The 19739-nt window shown below is 48.7% G+C and overlaps 3 protein-coding genes across 6 annotated transcripts; 1 reads left to right on the top strand and 2 right to left on the bottom strand.

Moving 5' to 3' along the window:
- Positions 1 to 663: 663 nt before the first annotated feature.
- On the bottom strand, positions 664 to 9521 carry fam149b1 (family with sequence similarity 149 member B1). Of its 3 annotated transcripts, XM_084710235.1 has the most exons (17): positions 9335 to 9521; positions 8942 to 9218; positions 8290 to 8406; positions 7775 to 7919; positions 7130 to 7275; positions 6641 to 6799; positions 6274 to 6423; positions 5841 to 6022; positions 4816 to 4961; positions 4273 to 4341; positions 3344 to 3462; positions 2655 to 2933; positions 2342 to 2465; positions 1816 to 1941; positions 1648 to 1723; positions 1386 to 1517; positions 664 to 1206 (listed from the first exon to the last, which is right to left on the bottom strand). In XM_084710235.1, the coding sequence occupies exons 2-17, from the start codon at positions 8986 to 8988 to the stop codon at positions 1124 to 1126; spliced, it is 2100 nt and encodes a 699-aa protein (XP_084566361.1). In that variant the 5' UTR covers positions 8989 to 9218; positions 9335 to 9521; the 3' UTR covers positions 664 to 1123. The 3 variants fall into 3 exon arrangements, with proteins under 3 accessions (XP_084566361.1, XP_084566360.1, XP_084566362.1); XM_084710234.1 differs by having other exon boundaries at positions 8942 to 9521; XM_084710236.1 differs by lacking the exon at positions 4273 to 4341 and having other exon boundaries at positions 8942 to 9521.
- Positions 9522 to 9810: 289 nt separating this feature from the next.
- On the top strand, positions 9811 to 15289 carry ecd (ecdysoneless homolog (Drosophila)). Of its 2 annotated transcripts, none has more exons than XM_084710286.1 (14): positions 9811 to 9904; positions 10168 to 10407; positions 10523 to 10640; positions 10743 to 10830; positions 11016 to 11194; positions 11311 to 11503; positions 11731 to 11859; positions 12034 to 12159; positions 12242 to 12327; positions 12461 to 12570; positions 13531 to 13777; positions 14024 to 14091; positions 14317 to 14525; positions 14683 to 15289. In XM_084710286.1, the coding sequence occupies exons 2-14, from the start codon at positions 10203 to 10205 to the stop codon at positions 14914 to 14916; spliced, it is 1992 nt and encodes a 663-aa protein (XP_084566412.1). In that variant the 5' UTR covers positions 9811 to 9904; positions 10168 to 10202; the 3' UTR covers positions 14917 to 15289. The 2 variants fall into 2 exon arrangements, with proteins under 2 accessions (XP_084566412.1, XP_084566411.1); XM_084710285.1 differs by having other exon boundaries at positions 9826 to 9953.
- A 164-nt stretch (positions 15290 to 15453) lies between these two features.
- On the bottom strand, positions 15454 to 18897 carry LOC146268587 (uncharacterized). Its single transcript, XM_084710288.1, has 5 exons — positions 18639 to 18897; positions 17569 to 17733; positions 16928 to 17132; positions 16400 to 16700; positions 15454 to 16274 (listed from the first exon to the last, which is right to left on the bottom strand). The coding sequence occupies exons 2-5, from the start codon at positions 17706 to 17708 to the stop codon at positions 15877 to 15879; spliced, it is 1044 nt and encodes a 347-aa protein (XP_084566414.1). The 5' UTR covers positions 17709 to 17733; positions 18639 to 18897; the 3' UTR covers positions 15454 to 15876.
- Positions 18898 to 19739: the final 842 nt, after the last annotated feature.

Genomic DNA, 19739 nt, shown 5'->3' with positions numbered 1-19739 from the left:
GTGCCACTTTCTTTAGTTGGCTCAACTATTTCTTTCCACGTGATCCTCAAGCTTGACCAGTACAACATGAAACCATTTAATGAAATGCCCCCAAAACAACAACAAAAGTGCATTGGTAACTGTAGTGATTCTCACAACCAAACATTTGATATTGCACAAGGCTGCATCAACACACCTATCTGAAGCAAGGGCCAGTTGGTGTCAGACTGCAGGAGGCCAGCTGACTGACGTGAGGGAAAACTCCAGGAGACCGTCTGTTCCTGAGGGACTGGAACTGGGGCGCTCAACCCTGCTTTGATCACTTGTTTAGCCCGTTTTAACGAGCGCTCGGACAGCGAACGAATCATTCGATGGCTGCTTTCCTGTAGCAAGCCTCCACGTGACTCGGTTTGCGCCAGAGCGTAGGATGTCTGTGGGCGGAGGGGTGCACATGCTAAACCGGGCGCTGAGGAGATTTTTTAGAGGAAGATGAAGACACTGTTAATACAATCCCTGTATTCCTGCTGGTGTCTGATGGGGCTTAGGCTAAGCCCTGATGAAATTGAAGGCTCTGAATGGATACAAAATCAATCTTCACACCGAGGCAGGTATATGTCATGCCTATCTTGGGTGTTGTCGCTTACAGTCCTAAACTCAGTATAAATAAACCAGCGTGAAAAAGAATTTCTGTGCAAATAGCTTCTTTTTTTTGTACCTGTGTGGTTAGAACTTATTCCCTGCATAGTATCAAATCAGTATGGAGTAGCCGTTCAGATTCATGCAAAAAAATACATTTAAATATCCTGTATACATGCATCCAAACCTTCCATCCAAACAGACATACGGTATTACAGTACGTACAATGCTGGAGTTCAAACATTGAAGACAGGTGAAAGGTCAGACAGCTAACTGTCTTTGGCAGCCATGTACGCAGAGAGTTTCAACATACAAAAATAGGGCTCTAGAAAACAACAATAAAAACGGAATTGAATAAATACCACCAAGCTGTGTTCTATAAAAGTGATGCTGCGGTATAGAGTCACTATTGTGATGGTGGTGGAAATCCTCCAGGCCTTGGGCTGGGCTGGGGGAGGGTCTGGGGGAGGTGGGAGAGGGGTTCTGGGGGAGGTGGGGTCTGGAAGAGCTACAAGCCAGGTTTGCTACTCCGAGATGTGATGCCCCCTCTGCTGTAGGCGCGGGCTGGGACCGACACCGGCACCAGCAGAACTGAGGAGAGAGGAGGGAAGAAAAAGAAACATTACCAGAGAACATACCGGAACAGCCCTCTTCACTGATACAACCCGTGTCTGTGACGTCTGTGTCACGTGCAAAGGCATGTTTTCTTCCAACACGTCTGACTAATTTACTCACTGAGGGCGAACCTTGTGGTTCTGGTTCCTGCTTACCTGTGGGCAGGGCCTGGGGTTCCTCCTCGTCCTCGATGGGGGAGTGTCCAAGCGGGTGATGGATGAAGGAGTCCAGGAAGGAGGAGCTTCCGATGCCAAGGCTGACGCCTGTCACACCGATGCCCAGAGAGTCTGCCAGGGACAGGACACACAGTTCTCAACATGGGGATGGGGTTAGCTCGGTGGTTAGAGCATTTGACTGCAGATGAAGAGTTAGCAGGTTCAAATCCCACCCCCTCGTGCTGTAGGAATAAATGTACACCTGTGCCCACGGACGCCCGGCCAGGCCTGCTAATGTTGTCCAACACGGTGAAGGAGCGCCGATACGGGGTGTCTGACTAGAAACAAACCAGGAGTTTAGATGAGGGACTCTGTATGTGCGGTCTTGCCTTTACCCTGTAGGTGTGTGTGTGTGCTCTATTCTACTCACCCTGTAGGTGTGTGTGGTGTTGGGTCGTGAGAACACATCCAGAAGATGATGGCGATCGCGAGGAAGCAAACTGCTTGCTTCCTCTGTCACTGCGCTGTGGGCCCGACTGGACGACCCTCTCTGACGCTATGCACGCACGCACAAACACACACAGACGCACACGCACAGACACACCATTAAAAAAGGCCCACATGCATTATTACTACTTCATATAGTTTAAAAAAGGATTTGCTGACACTGTGTGTATGGACCTGTACATGTCTGGAATACTGTAATGTGTGTGTGTGTACCTGTAGATGTCTGGAGTGCTGTAATGTGTGTGTGTGTACCTGTAGATGTCTGGAGTGCTGTAATGTGTGTGTGTGTGTACCTGTAGATGTCTGGAGTGCTGTAATGTGTGTGTGTGTACCTGTAGATGTCTGGAGTGCTGTAATGTGTGTGTGTGTACCTGTAGATGTCTGGAGTGCTGTAATGTGTGTGTGTGTACCTGTAGATGTCTGGAGTGCTGTAATGCGTGTGTGTGTACCTGTAGATGTCTGGAGTGCTGTAATGCGTGTGTGTTCTCGGCATCTCCTGTGCCGATAGGGGGAAGCAGGGTGTTTCTGCTCAGAGGCATGGGGGGGGAGGTCAGGCGGTCACTGGCTGTGGGTCTGGACACACACACACACACACACACGAGAAGGTCAACAAGTAAAGAAAAAGATAAACTAGTATAATCTGTCCTGGTCTTGTTAAGAACAAGTTGAAAAGCGGCATCACTTTCAGCCCAGATAGTTGAGGAGGGAGGGAGGGCAGAAGGACAGGTATCAGATGGGAGACCACCCCCCCCCCCGACTCACAGGCGAGTCCCGCGGATGACCTCATCCATGGAGCCTGTGGTGCTGGGCTGGGTGAGGCTGGGGGCCAGGGGCACAAGGGTGCGGGGGGCGGGGTTCCTGCGCCTCGCCGACTGAGGGGGGCGGGACAGAGAGGAGGAGCTCTGCTCCAGCGCCCGGCGTGGGCGGGACTTGCTGGAGGGGACAACGCTGGAGCCAGGACGCTGGGATGCCTTCTCGTCTGGGTCCCTGGAGAGCAGGGAGGCACAGGGGTCCCTGGAGAGCAGGGAGGCACAGGGGTCCCTGGAGAGCAGGGAGGCACAGGGATGAGTCATGCGGGGATTTATGGAGCCAGAGCAATGAAACGCAAAGGATATTCAAAGACAATTCAACAAACATAAGCTATTCTACAAAGCTATTATAGAGAAAGGCAGAAGGCAACAAGAAAATTATTTTTCCCCCCGTTTTTTTTGTTGAAAGGTTTGAAAATATGTTCAGAAAGAAAAAAAGATAAAATAAATGATTGGAAAGTTTCCCCCAAAATTTTGAAAAGGAAAACATTTTCGAAAAAGGTTTTGAAAAAATATTTTCAAAAAATATTTGCCCTTTCACTATGTATGTAAAAACAAAGTTAAAAAATATATTTTTTTAAACAGTTTTGTAAAACATGAAACTTTGTGTTGTGTGGGATAAAATATTTGGGAAAAAATTACAGATTCCTGTCAAGAACTCCCAGGGTCCTTTGCTGCAGGGGGATCCCATGGATCACAATGAGGTCATTCAGGTTGTGGTGTGTCTGTGTCACTGTCGCCCCGACTGGTACTCTGCTGGACTGCAGGAGGGGGAGGAGGGGGGGGGGGGAGAGGGGGGGTGGGTGAGGAGAGGGGGGGTGGGGAGGAGAGGGGGGGGTGAGGAGAGGGAGGATGGGTGAGGAGAGGGGGGGTGGGTGAGGAGAGGGAGGATGGAGGAGGAGAGGGGGTGGGTGAGGAGAAGGGGTGGTGGGGAGGAGAGGGGGGGTGGGTGAGGAGAGGGGGGGTGGGGAGGAGAGGGGGGGGTGGGTGAGGAGAGGGAGGATGGGTGAGGAGGGGGGGTGGGTGAGGAGAGGGGGTGGGTGAGGAGAGGGGGGGTGGGTGAGGAGAGGGGGGGTGGGGAGGAGAGGGGGGGGTGGGTGAGGAGAGGGAGGATGGAGGAGGATAGGGGGTGGGTCAGGAGAAGGGGTGGTGGGGAGGAGAGGGAGGATGGGGAGGAGGGGGGGTGGGGGAGGAGAGGGAGGAAGGGGGTGAGAATTAAACAGTAAATGCCGATCTGTCCAAAACCAATAGCCTAACACCAAGGTCAGTCTACATGCAACCAAGTCAGGGGAACCCAATCTATCTGGGACAGTTCACATCAGCAACACCCACCAAGCCCAAACGCACAACATACAAAACGACAGCATTCACAACGGGAAGTCCATAAAAGTGAGATGTCAAGGAAACAACGGGACAGGCAGTGGCGTACGAAGGAAGGTTAAATGGTCACGTTCGGTGTTATTCAAACAGGCACAAGCACATTCAGCCTGGAGAGGAGAGGAACACGACAGCACGGTGGCCCAGGAGGGTCAGGCCCAAAAGGGCCAGGCCCACAGCGGTACTGTACATACACTGGAGGGCTTTCTCAGCTTTTTGGGTTTCCGTCTGGGATTGTGCTTTGAGCCCCTTGACTTTGTGGTCTTTGGAAGAGAGATCGGCGACCGAAGAAGGAGAAGGAGAGAGTATGAAAAGAAAGGAGGATGTGAGGTGGAGAGGTAGAGTTGTATCAGACAGGGGTGGTGCAGACAAAGAGTGACAGTAGAGAGGAGGGCAAAAGGAGGGGAAGAAAGAAAAAGTAGTACAGGTTAATGATCGGTACCGCAACAGATATAGAGGAAGGACAGGGAGAGACAGTAGACTTCATGATTCGTGTGTGAAGCAGTGATGGAAATGCCTGTTTCCAGTGACCAACAGGATCTCACGATTGTTGTGCAACTCGGTGGTCTGGGCATTCATCTCCACCCACGCTTAGCGTCAACAAGTCTCCATCTCTCTAACATCCTCCACACATCTTTCCCCAAACTAACCACTGAGACCAATCTGAATGTGTTTACAGCTTTTGGTGTGTTGGATGCAGTCTCCAGGGTCACCCCTTGGCTACGGGGTTAGCTGACCTGTTGCTGCAGGCTGGCAGTGAGGTGGGGCGGCCGGGCCTGTCCCAGACGGGGCAGCATGGTGGGCAGGGCGCTGGACAACAGCAGGAAGGGGTTCTGGGAGTCTGGCTGGGCCAGGCTGAAGCTGACCGACGTCTTTTCATCATCTGTCCCCAGAGGCAGAACAAGAACACACGAGGAGGGATCAGAAAACGACTGAGTCTGGAAGCTCTGATTCTGTACTATAGTGGAGTCCTGACTAGTGTGTCTCTGTACTATAGTGGAGTCCTGACTAGTGTGTCTCTGTACTATAGTGGAGTCCTGACTGGTGTGTCTCTGTACTATAGTGGAGTTCTGACTAGTGTGTCTCTGTACTATAGTGGAGTTCTGACTAGTGTGTCTCTGTACTATAGTGGAGTCCTGACTGGTGTGTCTCTGTACTATAGTGGAGTTCTGACTGGTGTGTCTCTGTACTATAGTGGAGTTCTGACTAGTGTGTCTCTGTACTATAGTGGAGTCCTGACTGGTGTGTCTCTGTACTATAGTGGAGTTCTGACTAGTGTGTCTCTGTACTATAGTGGAGTCCTGACTGGTGTGTCTCTGTACTATAGTGGAGTCCTGACTGGTGTGTCTCTGTACTATAGTGGAGTCCTGACTGGTGTGTCTCTGTACTATAGTGGAGTTCTGACTGGTGTGTCTCTGTACTATAGTGGAGTCCTGACTGGTGTGTCTCTGTACTATAGTGGAGTTCTGACTGGTGTGTCTCTATACTATAGTGGAGTCCTGACTAGTGTGTCTCTGTACTATAGTGGAGTTCTGACTAGTGTGTCTCTGTACTATAGGGGAGTTCTGACTAGTGTGTCTCTGTACTATAGTGGAGTTCTGACTGGTGTGTCTCTGTACTATAGTGGAGTCCTGACTAGTGTGTCTCTGTACTATAGTGGAGTTCTGACTGGTGTGTCTCTGTACTATAGTGGAGTTCTGACTGGTGTGTCTCTGTACTATAGGGGAGTTCTGACTCGTGCATGCTGACATGCTGAGCCCACCTGAGACACAGCCCTCCCAGTGACGGCGCACCAGCTCCTCCATCCAGCCAATCAGCTCGCGCCACACGTCATCAAACAGCAGGTCCAGCACGGCCTGCCTCCGGCAGCGGTAGGGAGACACCGGGGGCAGGCAGGGGCGCCGGCGGCCCGCGTCCGGGCACCCGCTATCCCGCTCCTCGTCCCTGCCCGGCGACACCGCCGTGGGAGGAGGGTGGACAAACAGGAGTTAGTACAGAGAGACAGCGAGGCAGAAGGGTGGACAAACAGGAGTTAGTACAGAGAGACAGCGATGCAGGAGGGTGGACAAACAGGAGTTAGTACAGAGAGACAGCGAGGTAGGAGGATGGACAAACAGGAGTTAGTACAGAGAGACAGCGAGGCAGGAGGGGAGATTGGGGAGAAGGTGGGCGTGGCGTTGTGGGAGGAGACTCACAGGTCTCTGGAGTCGTACGCCAGGTACTCCTCCATCAGCCCCTCGGCCTCGATCACCTGGGGCGTGTGGTCAGCCTCACAGCCAGGAGGCGGTTCCATCTCCAGCACACAGGGCTTGGAAAACACTGCCCTCCTGCCCTGAACACACAGCCTGCCCCCCCGCACACACACACACACACACAAAATGCACACAAAATGAATACAAAACATCTTCGGTTTAGACAAGTAGACATTGTGAACTGTGTGTCCTGTGTATAGAGTTGACTTGGCTGTTTGACAAGCCACTCTGTAAGTAGGTCAGAAAGCACAGAGCAGGGCCATCCATAATTGATGTGTTAAAACAGCAGCCGTCGCAGATCAGAGCTCACTCTGTGCCCTGCTTGTCCTTATCCTGGGGCCTGCCCTCCTCGCCTGAGGCTGGGACTGGAGATCCCGAGAGGCCGGGGCTGGCTGTGGAGGCCCTCACTGAGGTACAGAACCACTGGAAGCCCTCATCGCTGGGACACTTCAGCTGAGATCCCAGGATCCTGTTGGGGGGGGAAGACGGAACCGTGCAGAACCCAGATCAGCTGGTGATTGCAGTGCCTGGACGACTGAACATGTAGCAGGGTTAATGAGCTGAAGGCCCGTGCGTTGACACAGGTAGATAATCATGCTGTGAATGGTTGGGAAGAGTTGGAGTAATATTGCATCTCACTTTCAGCTTTAGCGGATTGAATGTCATTTTTCTAGAAATGTCCTGGACGGTTTGTGAGTGAGTGTGGGGGTATCTGGGTGAGAGCGTGTGGGGGTGAGAGCGTGTGGGGGTATTGGGGATGAGGGGCTGTGGGCGAGGGGGTATAGGAGCGTGGGGGTACCGTAGGTGGGGGAACCGGGAGGCCCACTGCTGACACTCATCCTGGAGCCCCCGGAGATGCAGCCCTCCCCCCCGCCCCTCGTACAGCTCCTCATCAATCTCCTCAAACATCTGCTGCACCTGCCGCGACGCCGCCTTGTCAAACTCCTGAGGGACCATGACAGAGAGAGACACAAGGGGAGAGGGGGAGGAAAAGAGAGAGAGAGATAGAGATAGATAGGAGAAGGTGAGAGTGGAGGAAAGGGATTCCAATTGCAGAGACCCAAATATACACTTGTCACAGCATGCATCGCTTTTCAAGCTGCTCATCAATTATTGGCAGTGCATCATTGAGGTTTGTTTATTTCACAGCAGGCTACAGCATGCATGATGATGAGCTTGGATCCCTGGTGTGAGTGTGTGTTTTTAATTGTCACAAACACTGCGTGCGTGCTGCGTGTGTTTAACAATGTTTTTTTTCCAAAGGTGGTTTCAGGACATGGTGTGTGTGTGTGTAAACAGATCGAGTTTCAGAAAAGTTTTAGAGGACTGGCTCAGTTCAGTACCAGCACACACACACACACACACACACACACACACACACACACACACACACAGTGTGTACAGACACACACTCTCACAGCAGGACATGAGAGCTAGGCCTCACATCATATCCCCATGAGAAGACGGAGCTCCTCTCAGTAGAGATCCCTGTTCCTGCGTAGCTGTGGATCCCTGACCAGGAGCGGGTGGTGTCTCCCGTGGTAACCGTGGGACAGTCCGATTGGCCGGACGCCGCGGACGTCTCCGAGCTGAGGAGAGGGAAACCGTATGACCTGATACGTTAAGAACGGTGACCGACCAATCGAATCATCGAATCAAATTCAGACGTGAAGCTCAGCTGTGAAGCTGCTCCCCCACTCTGCATGATGTAACAATCACGATCAACCAATCAGGAAAGGCGAGGCCATGTCCCTGGCAACCAACGGTTGTGCATTGTTTCCGTAACTTAATCGACGCATATATCCCAGTTGGATATGCGATATCAAGCCTTGCCTTTATCTGGGACAAGTGAAGGATAGCCCAAGGCTCAAGCCCCAGGCTCAAGCCCCAGGTCTGGCTCGCTGGGGTCCTAGTACCGTACCTGTTGTAGGCAGATACAGCTTCTCTGAGGTACCGTACCTGTTGTAGGCAGATACAGCTTCTCTGAGGTCATGCAGGAGAGGTTGGGGGACCAGGTCATCATCTGCCTCTTCTGGGAGGGGGTGGTGGTCGAGGCTGCTTCGGGACAGACCACGGCTGGAACAAAGCAACATCACACACACACAGATCGTGAATCATTCATTAACGTTCACCTCGCTACAAGTGAGATCATGGGTGTTATTAGACACTGGGACAGAGTCTAATAACCGCCCAGCGGTAAAGCAAATGGGGTGGTTGTTGCGTGGCAAACAACATCACAGAAAAACATTGATCCAATCGATCAAGCTCACCCATCTGTAAGGGAGACAAATTACTTGGGGCTGACAGACGAATTCCCACAAATGGGATCAATATACGCTCAAATGACACCTTCAGTGTCAACTGATCATGGCGCTGCGGGCATGACTGACCAAGGGATCCCAGAGCGATCTGTATTACAAATGAGCCTGTATTACACAAACTGCCTTGAATGTACCCTTACGTATCACGATGCCAACATTGGGCCAGGCAAAATCCATATTTAGTCCTCATAGATTGCAGCTGGTTGATAAGATTGAAAGGAATCGATATATTTTCTCACGATAGATGCTGAAACGTCACGTATACTTATTAGCTAATATGTACTACTCACATCTCTAAATTGTGCGATACGGGCCGCCTTGAGTATCGTGAAATCATTATCCTTTTCTCCGTTTTTCACCGGCTGAAGCCCTCCGCTCTCACCGTCCTTGTTGATTCCATGCCGCGCTGATGCTTTTGGCAGAGACTAGGCATGTCTTCTCGGCTGCAGATTGCTATCATGTATGAGCCAGGACGTACACAGGCGTCGTTGTTGTGTTGCTTCAGGTTAGTCGTAGAAGTAGCCAACTAGGCTTACTTAGCTAGCTAATACTATAGTATGGTCACTCCTTGGAAAGAAAGTATTGAGGATTAAGACGTTAACACGTTAGCTTGTTAGCCAGTTACTGTAGATGGCTAGCTTTAACGTTGTCGGCGTTCTTGAAGAACAGAATAAGAAATGTACCTGAACACACTACATGCGACTCATTTATATTTGTATAGGTATACTATAGATGAAACACGATTGCTGTTTCCCTTGCTATTTATCTGTCGACTTCATTTAACAGCATCCCCCACTTCAGATCCATAGGTAGCACCACACAACAATTACAAGGCTGTCATGGATACATAACTTCTGAATCCCAATGCTTCCTGGGAAATATATTGAAAGCTCTCGTGGACTGACGTTTCCCGTCATAGAAGTCAAACTACAGCTCCCGGCTTTCTTGTCGGTTTTCATGTGTGCTTCTGAATGTTGTCCGCCACTCCATTGACAACATTGAATGTGTTCAGACATGTCTATATTTATATAACAGCAAATGTCCATAGAGGGAAACTGTTTGTGTTTAATGTAAAATATTTTTATTAATTACCAGATTTGTTTTCACTGAGCATTGTCAAACTTTTGTGAGATATTACACTTAGACAGGAACTATTGGTAATTATTAAGTTTGATAGCCGGAGGAATTTCGTTGTAGGACAAAACAGAACTGGTTTTAACGGCGTGACAACGTCAGGCAGTAATGTTTCTCAAGTAAGACACTATATTTTCAGGGTCTGCGGTTCCAAAAGTGTTACAAAACGTAAGAACTTATGTTTATTTTAATGCATTAAGAGCTTCGTTGCTTTCACAACCATATCAACGGGTGGCTAGCTAACTAACTTGCCTTGCTTGGTGCTATTCATTGTCAAGATGAAGCCTAGAAATACTACTAGTGATACAGTTGAGTGTTCAATACTGTACAGTCGTGTGTGATGCTATCCTTGTTGCTTTTTTACGTTTTTCTTTCCTCTTAGGTTACTCAGTGGGTCTCGGTTAGGCAACTCATACCATGGACCTTCTGAAGAGAAAGGTCGTTCATGACGACATGGTCCAGTATTACCTTTTCCTGGTTGAGCCCAATGTTTCTGATCCACTGGCCAATGAACAGTGTCTAAAACGTCTAGTTGAGGAGATCTTAGCCAAAGTGACTCCACTTCTCGTCCAGTACATCTGGCATCAGCAGCCTTTCAACCTCAAGTACTCTCCCGAGAAAGGTACGTCATCAGACGAAAGTAGCTCATACGCACTACGCACACGGGTATAAACGACACCCAATCTCAATAAAAAATTGCGATTTTTACTAATGGTTTTACGTGTGTTGATGTGCAGGGGGTCTTCCTGCCCACATCGAAGGGAGCACTCAGTTTGGAGACAATGTTGAAGACGAGTGGTTTATCGTTTACCTCCTACTGCAAATCACAGAGTCCTTTCCTGATTTGGCAGTGAGGTGGGTCTGCGGAAGGATGTATATTACTGATTTCTTTATCAATATCAAGACAATATAACTCTTTTGTGTTTTGTCAAGTATTGACTATGTTAACTTTCGCAGGGTTGAGGACAATGACGGGGAGTTTCTTCTCATTGAAGCGGCTGACTATCTTCCCAAATGGCTAAACCCAGAAAGCAGCGAAAACAGGGTGATTCACGGTCTTAACGTAGCACTCAACACGTCAAACACGTTGTTCATGTTCATCCTCAACATCTCTTCACCTGCGTAAAGTTGAAACCAACAGTAGTTAATCCGTGTCTCAAACGCAACTCTTTATCTAGGAGGTGAGTGTCTCGTAACCATAACCTTTGTCTCGTACGGTTTTGCTGCCAGGTGTTTCTCCATAAAGGAGAGCTGCACATTCTCCCCTGCCCGTCCCGTTCCAGTGAAGTGGGCCTGCCCAGGGACGTGGTGCCCAGTGTAGCCCAGGCCCTGGACCTGCTCTCCTCCCACACCCAGGCCTGTCTGGCCAGCCCCAACATCCGGACAGCCCTGGCCAGAAGACTGGATGGGTACAGAAAGCACCCCAAACATCAGTAGTGTTGGTCTAAGTTGAAATACAGTGGCAGTGTCTTGACAGCGTGATGTTTTTAATGCTTTGTGTGTGTGTGTGTGTGTGTCTCTACAGATACCCAGGGAAGGTTCAGACCACCTTGCACTTCGCCCATTGTTTCCTGCCTGCTGGCATCGTTACAGTGTTGGCACAGAGGCCAGCCTTGGTCGCCCCAGCGGTCTCTGCGTTCTATCTGCGAGATCCGGTGGATCTTCAAGCCTGCCGGACATTCCGAACCTTCCCTCCAGATACCAGAGTCCTCACCTCGGTATATGCAGCTGTTGATCAGCTTCCCTATAGTTAGCATGTTGATGTGTGGACAAGGGACTTAGCTGTTGCTGGGGTTAGAAACATAGCTAAGTAGAGTCAATTAATTATGTGTTGTGTACAAGGATTTTTGCTTACCTCAGAGTTTAAATCTTGCATTGGTTTTGCCATGCTGATCCTGGGTCTTGTGAGTTGTGGTCTTTACTCCATCTCATGGTCCGTTTCCAGGTGAAGTTCACCCGCTGTCTGTACGCCCAGCTCCAGCAGCAGCACTTCAACCCTGACAGGAGGAGTGGCTTCACCCTGCCAGCCCGCTCTCACCCCCAGTATCCAGCCCACGAGCTGGGCATGAAACTAGTGAGTTCCCTCCTGGACAGTTTCTCCTCTCCTGCACCTGACATTTCCCATGGACTAGTGTTGATCTAGATCTCCCTGTGTTCGGTACTGACTGTGTCTGCTCATGTTCGGTACTGACTGTGTCTGCTTGTGTTCAGTACTGACTGTGTCTGTCTGTGTTTGTGCCTGCACCAGGCTCATGGGTTTGAGATCTTGTGCTCCAAGGGAAGACCCCCCTCCTCAGAACCAGATGTGCCCATCAGCTGTAACCCCTTGTGGAAAGGTTTTGTGGACAGTCTAAAGAAGAACAACTACTTTAAGGTGTGCACCCCCCCCCCCCCCCAGATGCCACTGCATAGTGGTTTATGTTGATTCACATTGTTGTTGATATTGTGCTCTGCAGGCTGAACTAGAGGGGTCAGCTCGCTACAAAGAACTGATGACATCAGCGCAGACCTTCTTCAAACAGTCAGTAAACCAAGGACAGAGGTCAGTGCCCTGTAAGAGACATCAATGGAACCGCTGGTTCATATTCTAGATGGGAAGGTTTTTGGTGCTCAGTCGGACGAATCATTAACTTGTGCGTGTGCGTGTGTGTGTGTGTGTGTGTGTGTGTGTTTAGCTCCAGCAGCAGGTCTCCAGGAGCAGAGGTGATGCAGCTGTTGCAGAGCTCCCCTCCCCCAGACCTGGATGACCTGAGGAGACAGGAAGCCCTTCTGCCTCCAGAGGACAGTGAGTCCTCCTCCCTCCTGCTGAACTGGCTCACTGCTAACATGGATCAAATAGTACTAGTGCAAATATGGCTGTGCACATGATCCGTCTCACCAACTGCACAACTATTTGATTTGCCACTTCTGTAGTTAATCAGATATTTTAGAATGATACAAACATAACGAGTGCAGAGCATATGAGTGGAGTGGTGAGAATTTCCGCTTCCCCGCTCAAAGCCGCCCCCGGCCGCTCCACTCAGTATTGCTGAGCGCTCAATGCAGATTGCATCCCTCTCCACTCAAATCACCCTCCCGCTCACTCCAAAAAAGGTAAAAATTCTGCATGCATTTAACTTTTAGCTTAAACCGCAGCCCAAAGAACTAAAGAGCAACAACTACATTTTTCAAATGTAATTTGTGTTTTCTAGAGAGGTGTCCTTCGATTCCAAAATTAATCTTTACTGACTGAAAAGATGTTACCGCATTATTTTTCTTGTATGCCTAGTACATTATCGTTGTTAGTTCGTTTTATATTAATTGTACACCTGTATGACTTTTTAGTTTTGTTTTTGAAGTACTCGATGAACTCTAATTGAGGTGATTTTTTGACTTAAAATAGTCTACTGTTGATGACTGGGCAGGACACAGATGGATTCTGGGTCGGGCTTGGGCATTCAGACTCATGGCCTCGAGCATTCCTGGAGTGAATTTGAAGCGGGACATAGGGCAACACTACGTCCTTTAAAAAATACGCTCACATGCTCTGTGTCTCACCACTATCAGGCAGTTGGAAATTCCTTCATGGTTTAGTCATTGAAGCCTATTCATTCTCAGATAAGGTTTAGAGAACTGATAATATATTGAGCTGGTCAATAGGCTCACAAACTTATCAAGGGTAAAAATGCCTCCATGTTTGTCTTTGACGAAAGTAATGGCCCCTTCTATTGTTCTGACTGTCTCCCTGTGATGGGGGTGTGTCCAGGTGACAGCTGGCTGGACATCTCAGCCCAGGAGCTGGAGCATCTTCTGGAGGAGAGAGGGGCCAGGGGTCTGGGGCAGGGGGCCGGGGGGGGCAGGGAGCGTCCCTCCTCCTCTAGACGAGCACCAGAGGTCAGGAGTGAGGAGGTGAAGGAGGGAGAGGAGGCCAGTTATAGTCTGGTTGCTGTGACCCAAGGGATGAAGAACTTCATCAACGCCATGTCTTCACATGAGGGCGCAGAGCTTCCCTGGTGAGACTGACTGGCTGACTGGTTGGCTGGCTGATTGGCCGACTGGCCGACTCACCACAAACTGAATGATTGATAAAGTGTTGACATGCTGTAGTTAATCTTTACCTTGAGAGGGACGGCCCCTGGCATGCAGTAAAATTAACCTACAATTTGCTTAGGGCTTTTAACAGGTTATTGGTAACCTTGAAAAAAAACAGATAAAAGAAAAAAGTGAAATAAGCTCTTTTCTTCTTCTTCTTGTCCCAGGTCCCATTCAAATGAGCCGTTCCAGTTTGATCCAGACTCCTTAGCCAGTGCACTGGACACACTACTGGGTCAGTTGTACACGCTGCTGTACACTAAAGACACGTGGGATTTGTAATCACCTACATTCTTTTTTATTTATTTTTACTATTAATTCCTTTTCCTAATTTTTCATTAGGGTCAAAGTGCAGTGAACAGTGGACATTTAAACAGAGAACATTACATTTAGAACAGTCCAAAGTTTAAAAGGTGTGTTGTTAATGACTGTCTCCCATTTAAACTGACGTTCTCCTCAGGGGCTAAGGATGAGGAGTTGGATTCAGATGACCTAGATGCTGATGATGATGATGATGAGGACGATGATGATGATGAGGAGGGGCTGGGAAGTTCTTCACAGCCAGGAGGGCTGAAGGGAGCGGAGGCGCTGCATGGCTTGAGGAGATACATGGATGAGATGGACCGGGAGCTCCTGGGCACCAACGTGGGACAAAGCTTCACTCAGAAGGTACGGGAGAGATCTCCCACCAGCTGTTTGCTCTCCTCATCAGTGTGCATGCAGGACGTAGGAAGAAGATTATAGAGGAAATGGATCCTAGTTGAACACATTGAGCGTTGGTTCTATCCGCCTGTTATACAGCTGTCTCACAGATGTTTTGTGGCAGGATGGAGGAAAGCCGGCCCTGAGCCCAACTTCCCCCAGGCCCCCAGGGGGTAAACCTCTCCAGGGGGAGGTCGAGGACGGGGAAGAGGAGGAGATCCAGCCTCTGGATGTGGACCTGAACCTGGTCACCAACCTGCTGGAGTCCCTCAGCTCCCAGGCTGGGCTGGCCGGACCTGCGTCCAACCTGCTGCAGAGTATGGGCATCCACCTGCCCCCAAACACTGACCACTCCTGATGAGCAGAGACAGCACCCTCCACACCAGCCTGCCACAACACCCCAGACAGACCCCAACACTGCACCAGCCTGCCACAACACCCCAGACAGACCCCAACACTGCACCAGCCTGCCAGAACACCCCAGACAGACCCCCAACACTGCACCATCCCTGGTACTCAACCGGGATTATGACGGGTCCAAATGTTCGTACATATGACAGTTCAAAACTGGCCTGGACACTGCCTAACAACCATTATGAATTGAGATGTTGCCATGTGTCAGTATAGCACTTACTAAATCAAGGCAAAATAGTGGTTTGTAGATGAGTAAATGTAATACTCTTGGAATTTACTTTATATATTCTTTTCTAAATAAAATATTGAAAGATTGAGTTGTTTTTAGAATTAGAACAGCAATTTTTCCATTCCAACTAATCTAACATCTATGTAACCAACTGTACTCTGTGCTTTAATACACATAGCGTTAATGATTAATAACATTGGAGAATCCTGTAACGTTAATCACAAGGTAGTGTTTTAGTGCTCAAAGGAGTCATTTATAACTTTAACTTACATAGCTTATTTATTCCTTTTAGCTTCTCAGGTTCAGACGCTGATGCCCAGTTTCCCCAGACATGGATGAAGCTTTGTCGTCAAGTAAAAAAATAATGATTTGAAAAAGCTTTTATTTTAGTCTGGGAAACTGGGCCTACACGTCTAGGGTAGCATGTGAATCAATCATGATCATTTAGCTTATCAAAAGGTCAGCCTTTAGAATACATCCTCTTAGTCCCATCATTTAAGGTACATTTTGTAGTCCCTTCTGATGGTAGCATTTCTCCGTTCCATTCCGGAAGTCTCACAATGCTCTGGTCATAAGCTGCATCTGTCAGGCTGCACCAGGGTGTCCAAGTCTTTGACTGTTGGGAGTGTAAAGTACAGCACTGTTTCGTATCGTGGCCGTATATGAACGGAACCGCTAGAACCTATAAAACGGCTGCACTAAGGTCCGAGCCGTGTGTATGAACGCCGCGACCAGCGGCGACAAGCGAAGCGCCGTCACATCCACCAGGAAGTGCTGAACCATCCCCAAGAGCAGGATGGCCAAGAGATAGCCAATGAAGAGCAGGCTGTGCCAGCTGGCCCCGCCCAGTGCCTGGGGGCCCTTGGGGTGCAACAGACACAGGAATCCCAGGATTAGGCTCTGGTTCACCAGCAGGGTGAAATACAGGTCAAAGGTGGAGACGCGGGAGGCGGGTCGCCGTAACTCCACCTCTGCAGCCTTGGCCATCCAGGCCAGAGACAGGCTGTGGAGGAGGAGGGCCAGAGGGGCGTACACACCCTCCTGGGGCTCCACCCTCGACAGGCCCAGCGACGCTGCAAGGGAGGAAGCGGGGGACGGCGGTTTGAAAACGGGAACAATTCTGTACAGACGCATTTAAACAGAACTTAAAACAAACCTTTGGAATCTCGGAATTCAGAACCCTGGACTCGACACAAACCTGTGATGGTGACGGAGGTGACGGTCACCACGGCGACCAGGCCCGTGACGTGGAGCGGAGGCGACCCTGCCAGTCCCAGTGCGTAGCACCAGCCCACGCTCAGCAGGGGCAGCAGCCTCATGGTCAGGGGGTACAGGCCCGAGTGGCTGCTCTCGGCCAGGGCCCACATGCCCAGCACGGCCTGGACACTGTCGCAGATGGAGGGCACCAGGAGCCTCTCGCCCAGGGACAGGGAGTAAGGCTTGAGGGGGACCAGGCCCAGGGCGTGGAGGAGCTGCAAGGCTAGCAGGGTCACCAACACCTTCAGGGGGGAGGACGGCACGTGTCAAATGGAGGGCTGGGATGTTCTCGCCAGAGCAACAGTGATTCTTTTTTTTTTGGGGGGTGTGTCAGAGAATCATTAGTGTAGTTCCAGACATCTAAATGAAATAAAATTCACCGGAATCTTCCCAGAGCTGTTGAAACTCCCTCATTAGCACAAAGCAGACCATAATAAAACCCATCATGTCAGGGTGAAGCTTGTCGTACCTGAGCGAAGCAGAGTGGCACAGCATATGGGTAGTGATACTGTGGTACGAAAATGTTAGCCACAAAGCAGCGCAGCTTGTCAGCCAGGATGTAGAGGACGGTCACCACCAGGAAGGCAATGATGCCCAGGGCAGGGATCAGGGGCTTCCACACAGGACTGGAGGAGAACCGCCTCAGGACTGCGACACACGTCCTCCACCCGGGACTGAGCAGGGGTCAAGAGATATCGTCAAACACTTATCGGGGACAGATATCCCTGGGTGTGTCTCTCGGTTTGACTTCAACCACCATGGCAGTGAGCTGAGCTCCCTTCTGGCTTTTACTGGACTTTGAAATGTGTGTGTGTCTGTGTCTGCATTCCTACCAAAGACTGTCGTGTGGGATACGGTTAACCCTTGTGTTATCTTCAGGTCATTGTGACCCTTTAGTCATTGTGCCCCCCCCCCCACACGTGTTGCAACAACTTTACCTTATACAAAAATAAAGTGAAGCATTTTTTTCTAACCGTCGGGCTGTCTTACACCCCCCACAGCGCAACGGTTAAAAGAAAATGCTTTTTATTTGTTTTTGTATCGGTTAAAGTTGTCGCAGGACAATGATGGGTCGTTGTGAACAGCACAAGAGTCAAGATGGTCTCTTACCGTTCTGAGACGAGTGTGGTCCTGACCGTGGTCTTGACCGTGTCCCAGGGGCCAGGACCCCCCGTCCTGCTGCCAGGGGGGTGGGTCAGGAGGGGCTTGAGTTGGATCATCACCCCCTCTAATGGAGGTCCTGGAGACATGAAGACACAAGTCCCTCGCTACTCCCTAAGTCAAGGGAACAAAACATTGTTTCAGATTCAGAATCAGAATTTGGTTTTATTTGCCATGTAGGTTTGCACAAACACAGAATTTACTGTGGCCGGAAGGTGCAAACAATAAACATATATGGATCCTAAATCAAAAAATATAAAAGTACAGTAGTACTAACAATCCCCCTCCCCCAAAAAATAAATGTACATTATAAAATATAAATAAAAATATTAATATTTTTTTAAATGCAAATAGTGTGGCTATATAAGTGCAAATAGGGTGGCTTTCAATGACGATGTGGTAAGCAATTGACAAATTCTGAAAAAAAAAAGAAACCTTTGCCCCTGATTGTAACATGTTAGTGTGTACGATGAGATCCTACTTTGAATTGTTGTGAGATCTTCAGGTAATGGTGACAAAAATACCGTACTGTCAACAAAAAGGTATATTATACTTATATAATGGCCCATCGAAACTAAAATCAATATTGAGCACTGCTTGCCGTACTTATTTTACTATGTGTGTTCCCAAAATACACATTTAGATTATGTATAATAGTACTTTATATGTTAACAAGCAGGTGCTCAATATTGATTTTAGTTTCGACGGGCCATTATAGTGAAAGTATAATATACCTTTTTGTCGACAGTACAGTATATTTTGCCCCCATTACCTGAAGCTTTCACAACATTTCAAACTAGGATCTCATCGTACACACTAACATGTTACAATCAGAGGACAAAGGTTTCTTTTTTTTCATAATTTGCATATTGTTTACCTACACAAAAATAACAAATACCATGAATAACAGCAATAAAATAAAAAAATAAAAATCCAAACATGGCAAATTAAAATACATGAACATTCAGACAACTAACACCATGTATATGTTGTTTAATTGGTAAGGAAGACATACTTACAATTTAGAGTTGGATGTCCAGCCATGTTGATTAATTCTTATCTCAAATATTCATATTCCAAAAGTTCCTATCATCCCTTGTCCACGCAATATCACAACACAAACCATCCGTACAGACTTACAACTGAGAGACAGCAGAGGCGAGGGGACCCAGGCAAGAAATCAGTGCTGTTTTTCCAGAGAGAATGTCAGTTCTCTTCTTGTGTTCAGAACCTTGTGATTAAACGGACAGAGCAGCATATCTGTCCCTCTCACACTGACCCGACCAAGCGTTCAGTAAGGCATTGACCAATCCTGGACTTTGTTCTGTGGCTGGCTATCTGCTGGAAGATTACAGAGCACAACACCCCAAGTTATCTCTCTGAGGATCCTGACTTTGTATCGTGACCTTTGCTGTTGTGAGCTTTATTCTGATGTTCTGATCCGACTCTTTCGATAACAAACGTATCAGGCGTGAACTCCTGAATCTAGGATAATGTGTTGCATGTATATCATTGTTTGGCGTACTGTCGTATGGTCTTTATTGAAAACATTGACATATGTTTTCGATAAAAACCAAATACATAAAAGAATACCTTTAACCAGAATCCTTATTATTATTAATGGAAATCTGTAAGTTCTGTTTAAGTGTCATGAATGAATGAATAAAAACCTTTATTGCCCAGAGGGAAATTTGTTCTGCTCTGTGATTATCCAGTTGACATCTGCTTGTGACATTGAAGTCACCCAACCTCCTTTTTGGTGTCATGAGTTTACACACACACACACACACACACACACACTCCCTCTAATGTCCCCTGCCTGCCTTTTATAGCACTCTCTACGTCTGTGGGGAAACCATCTGTGGGATGCACACAAAGTAAACAAAAGTGTTTCATTAGAAGAGACCAGTTGCCTGTTTCATAAAGAGAGTTTACAGAGTGAGCTGAGACCTGTTCCATCAAGAGAGTTTACAGATTAAGCTGGTCTCATGTTAGTTACTGTCCCTGACATAAGCCTGGCTCATTTGGAAAATATGTTTTATGTAAAACAAGCCCCGGCTCTTTACTGTGTGAAATACAAACAAACAACACATAGGACAGGCCTAATTTGTATGCCAAGG

Source organism: Hypomesus nipponensis, chromosome 11 (genome assembly GCF_054491055.1).
Source record: "Hypomesus nipponensis isolate SF chromosome 11, ASM5449105v1, whole genome shotgun sequence".
Lineage (NCBI taxonomy): Eukaryota > Metazoa > Chordata > Actinopteri > Osmeriformes > Osmeridae > Hypomesus > Hypomesus nipponensis.
The sequence above is the reverse complement of the archived record's forward strand: the minus strand, read 5'-3'. Positions and strand labels throughout refer to the sequence as shown.

What these genes read in the sequence shown, in the direction of transcription:
- ecd (XM_084710286.1), top strand. Translation starts at nt 10,203, where the DNA reads ATGGACCTTCTGAAGAGAAAGGTCGTTCATGACGACATGGTCCAGTAT. An exon ending in TGCACTGGACACACTACTGG is followed by an intron (nt 14,092 to 14,316) that starts GTCAGTTGTACA and finishes CGTTCTCCTCAG; the next exon opens with GGGCTAAGGATGAGGAGTTG. An exon ending in GACAAAGCTTCACTCAGAAG is followed by an intron (nt 14,526 to 14,682) that starts GTACGGGAGAGA and finishes GTTTTGTGGCAG; the next exon opens with GATGGAGGAAAGCCGGCCCT.
- LOC146268587 (XM_084710288.1), bottom strand. Translation starts at nt 17,708, where the DNA reads ATGTCTCCAGGACCTCCATTAGAGGGGGTGATGATCCAACTCAAGCCC. An exon ending in TGCCACTCTGCTTCGCTCAG is followed by an intron (nt 16,701 to 16,927) that starts GTACGACAAGCT and finishes TCCCCCCTGAAG; the next exon opens with GTGTTGGTGACCCTGCTAGC. An exon ending in CACCTCCGTCACCATCACAG is followed by an intron (nt 16,275 to 16,399) that starts GTTTGTGTCGAG and finishes CCTCCCTTGCAG; the next exon opens with CGTCGCTGGGCCTGTCGAGG.
- fam149b1 (XM_084710234.1), bottom strand. Translation starts at nt 8,988, where the DNA reads ATGATTTCACGATACTCAAGGCGGCCCGTATCGCACAATTTAGAGAT. An exon ending in AGCTGAGAAAGCCCTCCAGT is followed by an intron (nt 3,463 to 4,272) that starts GTATGTACAGTA and finishes CCCCTCCTGCAG; the next exon opens with TCCAGCAGAGTACCAGTCGG. An exon ending in GTCATCCGCGGGACTCGCCT is followed by an intron (nt 2,466 to 2,654) that starts GTGAGTCGGGGG and finishes GTGTGTGTCCAG; the next exon opens with ACCCACAGCCAGTGACCGCC.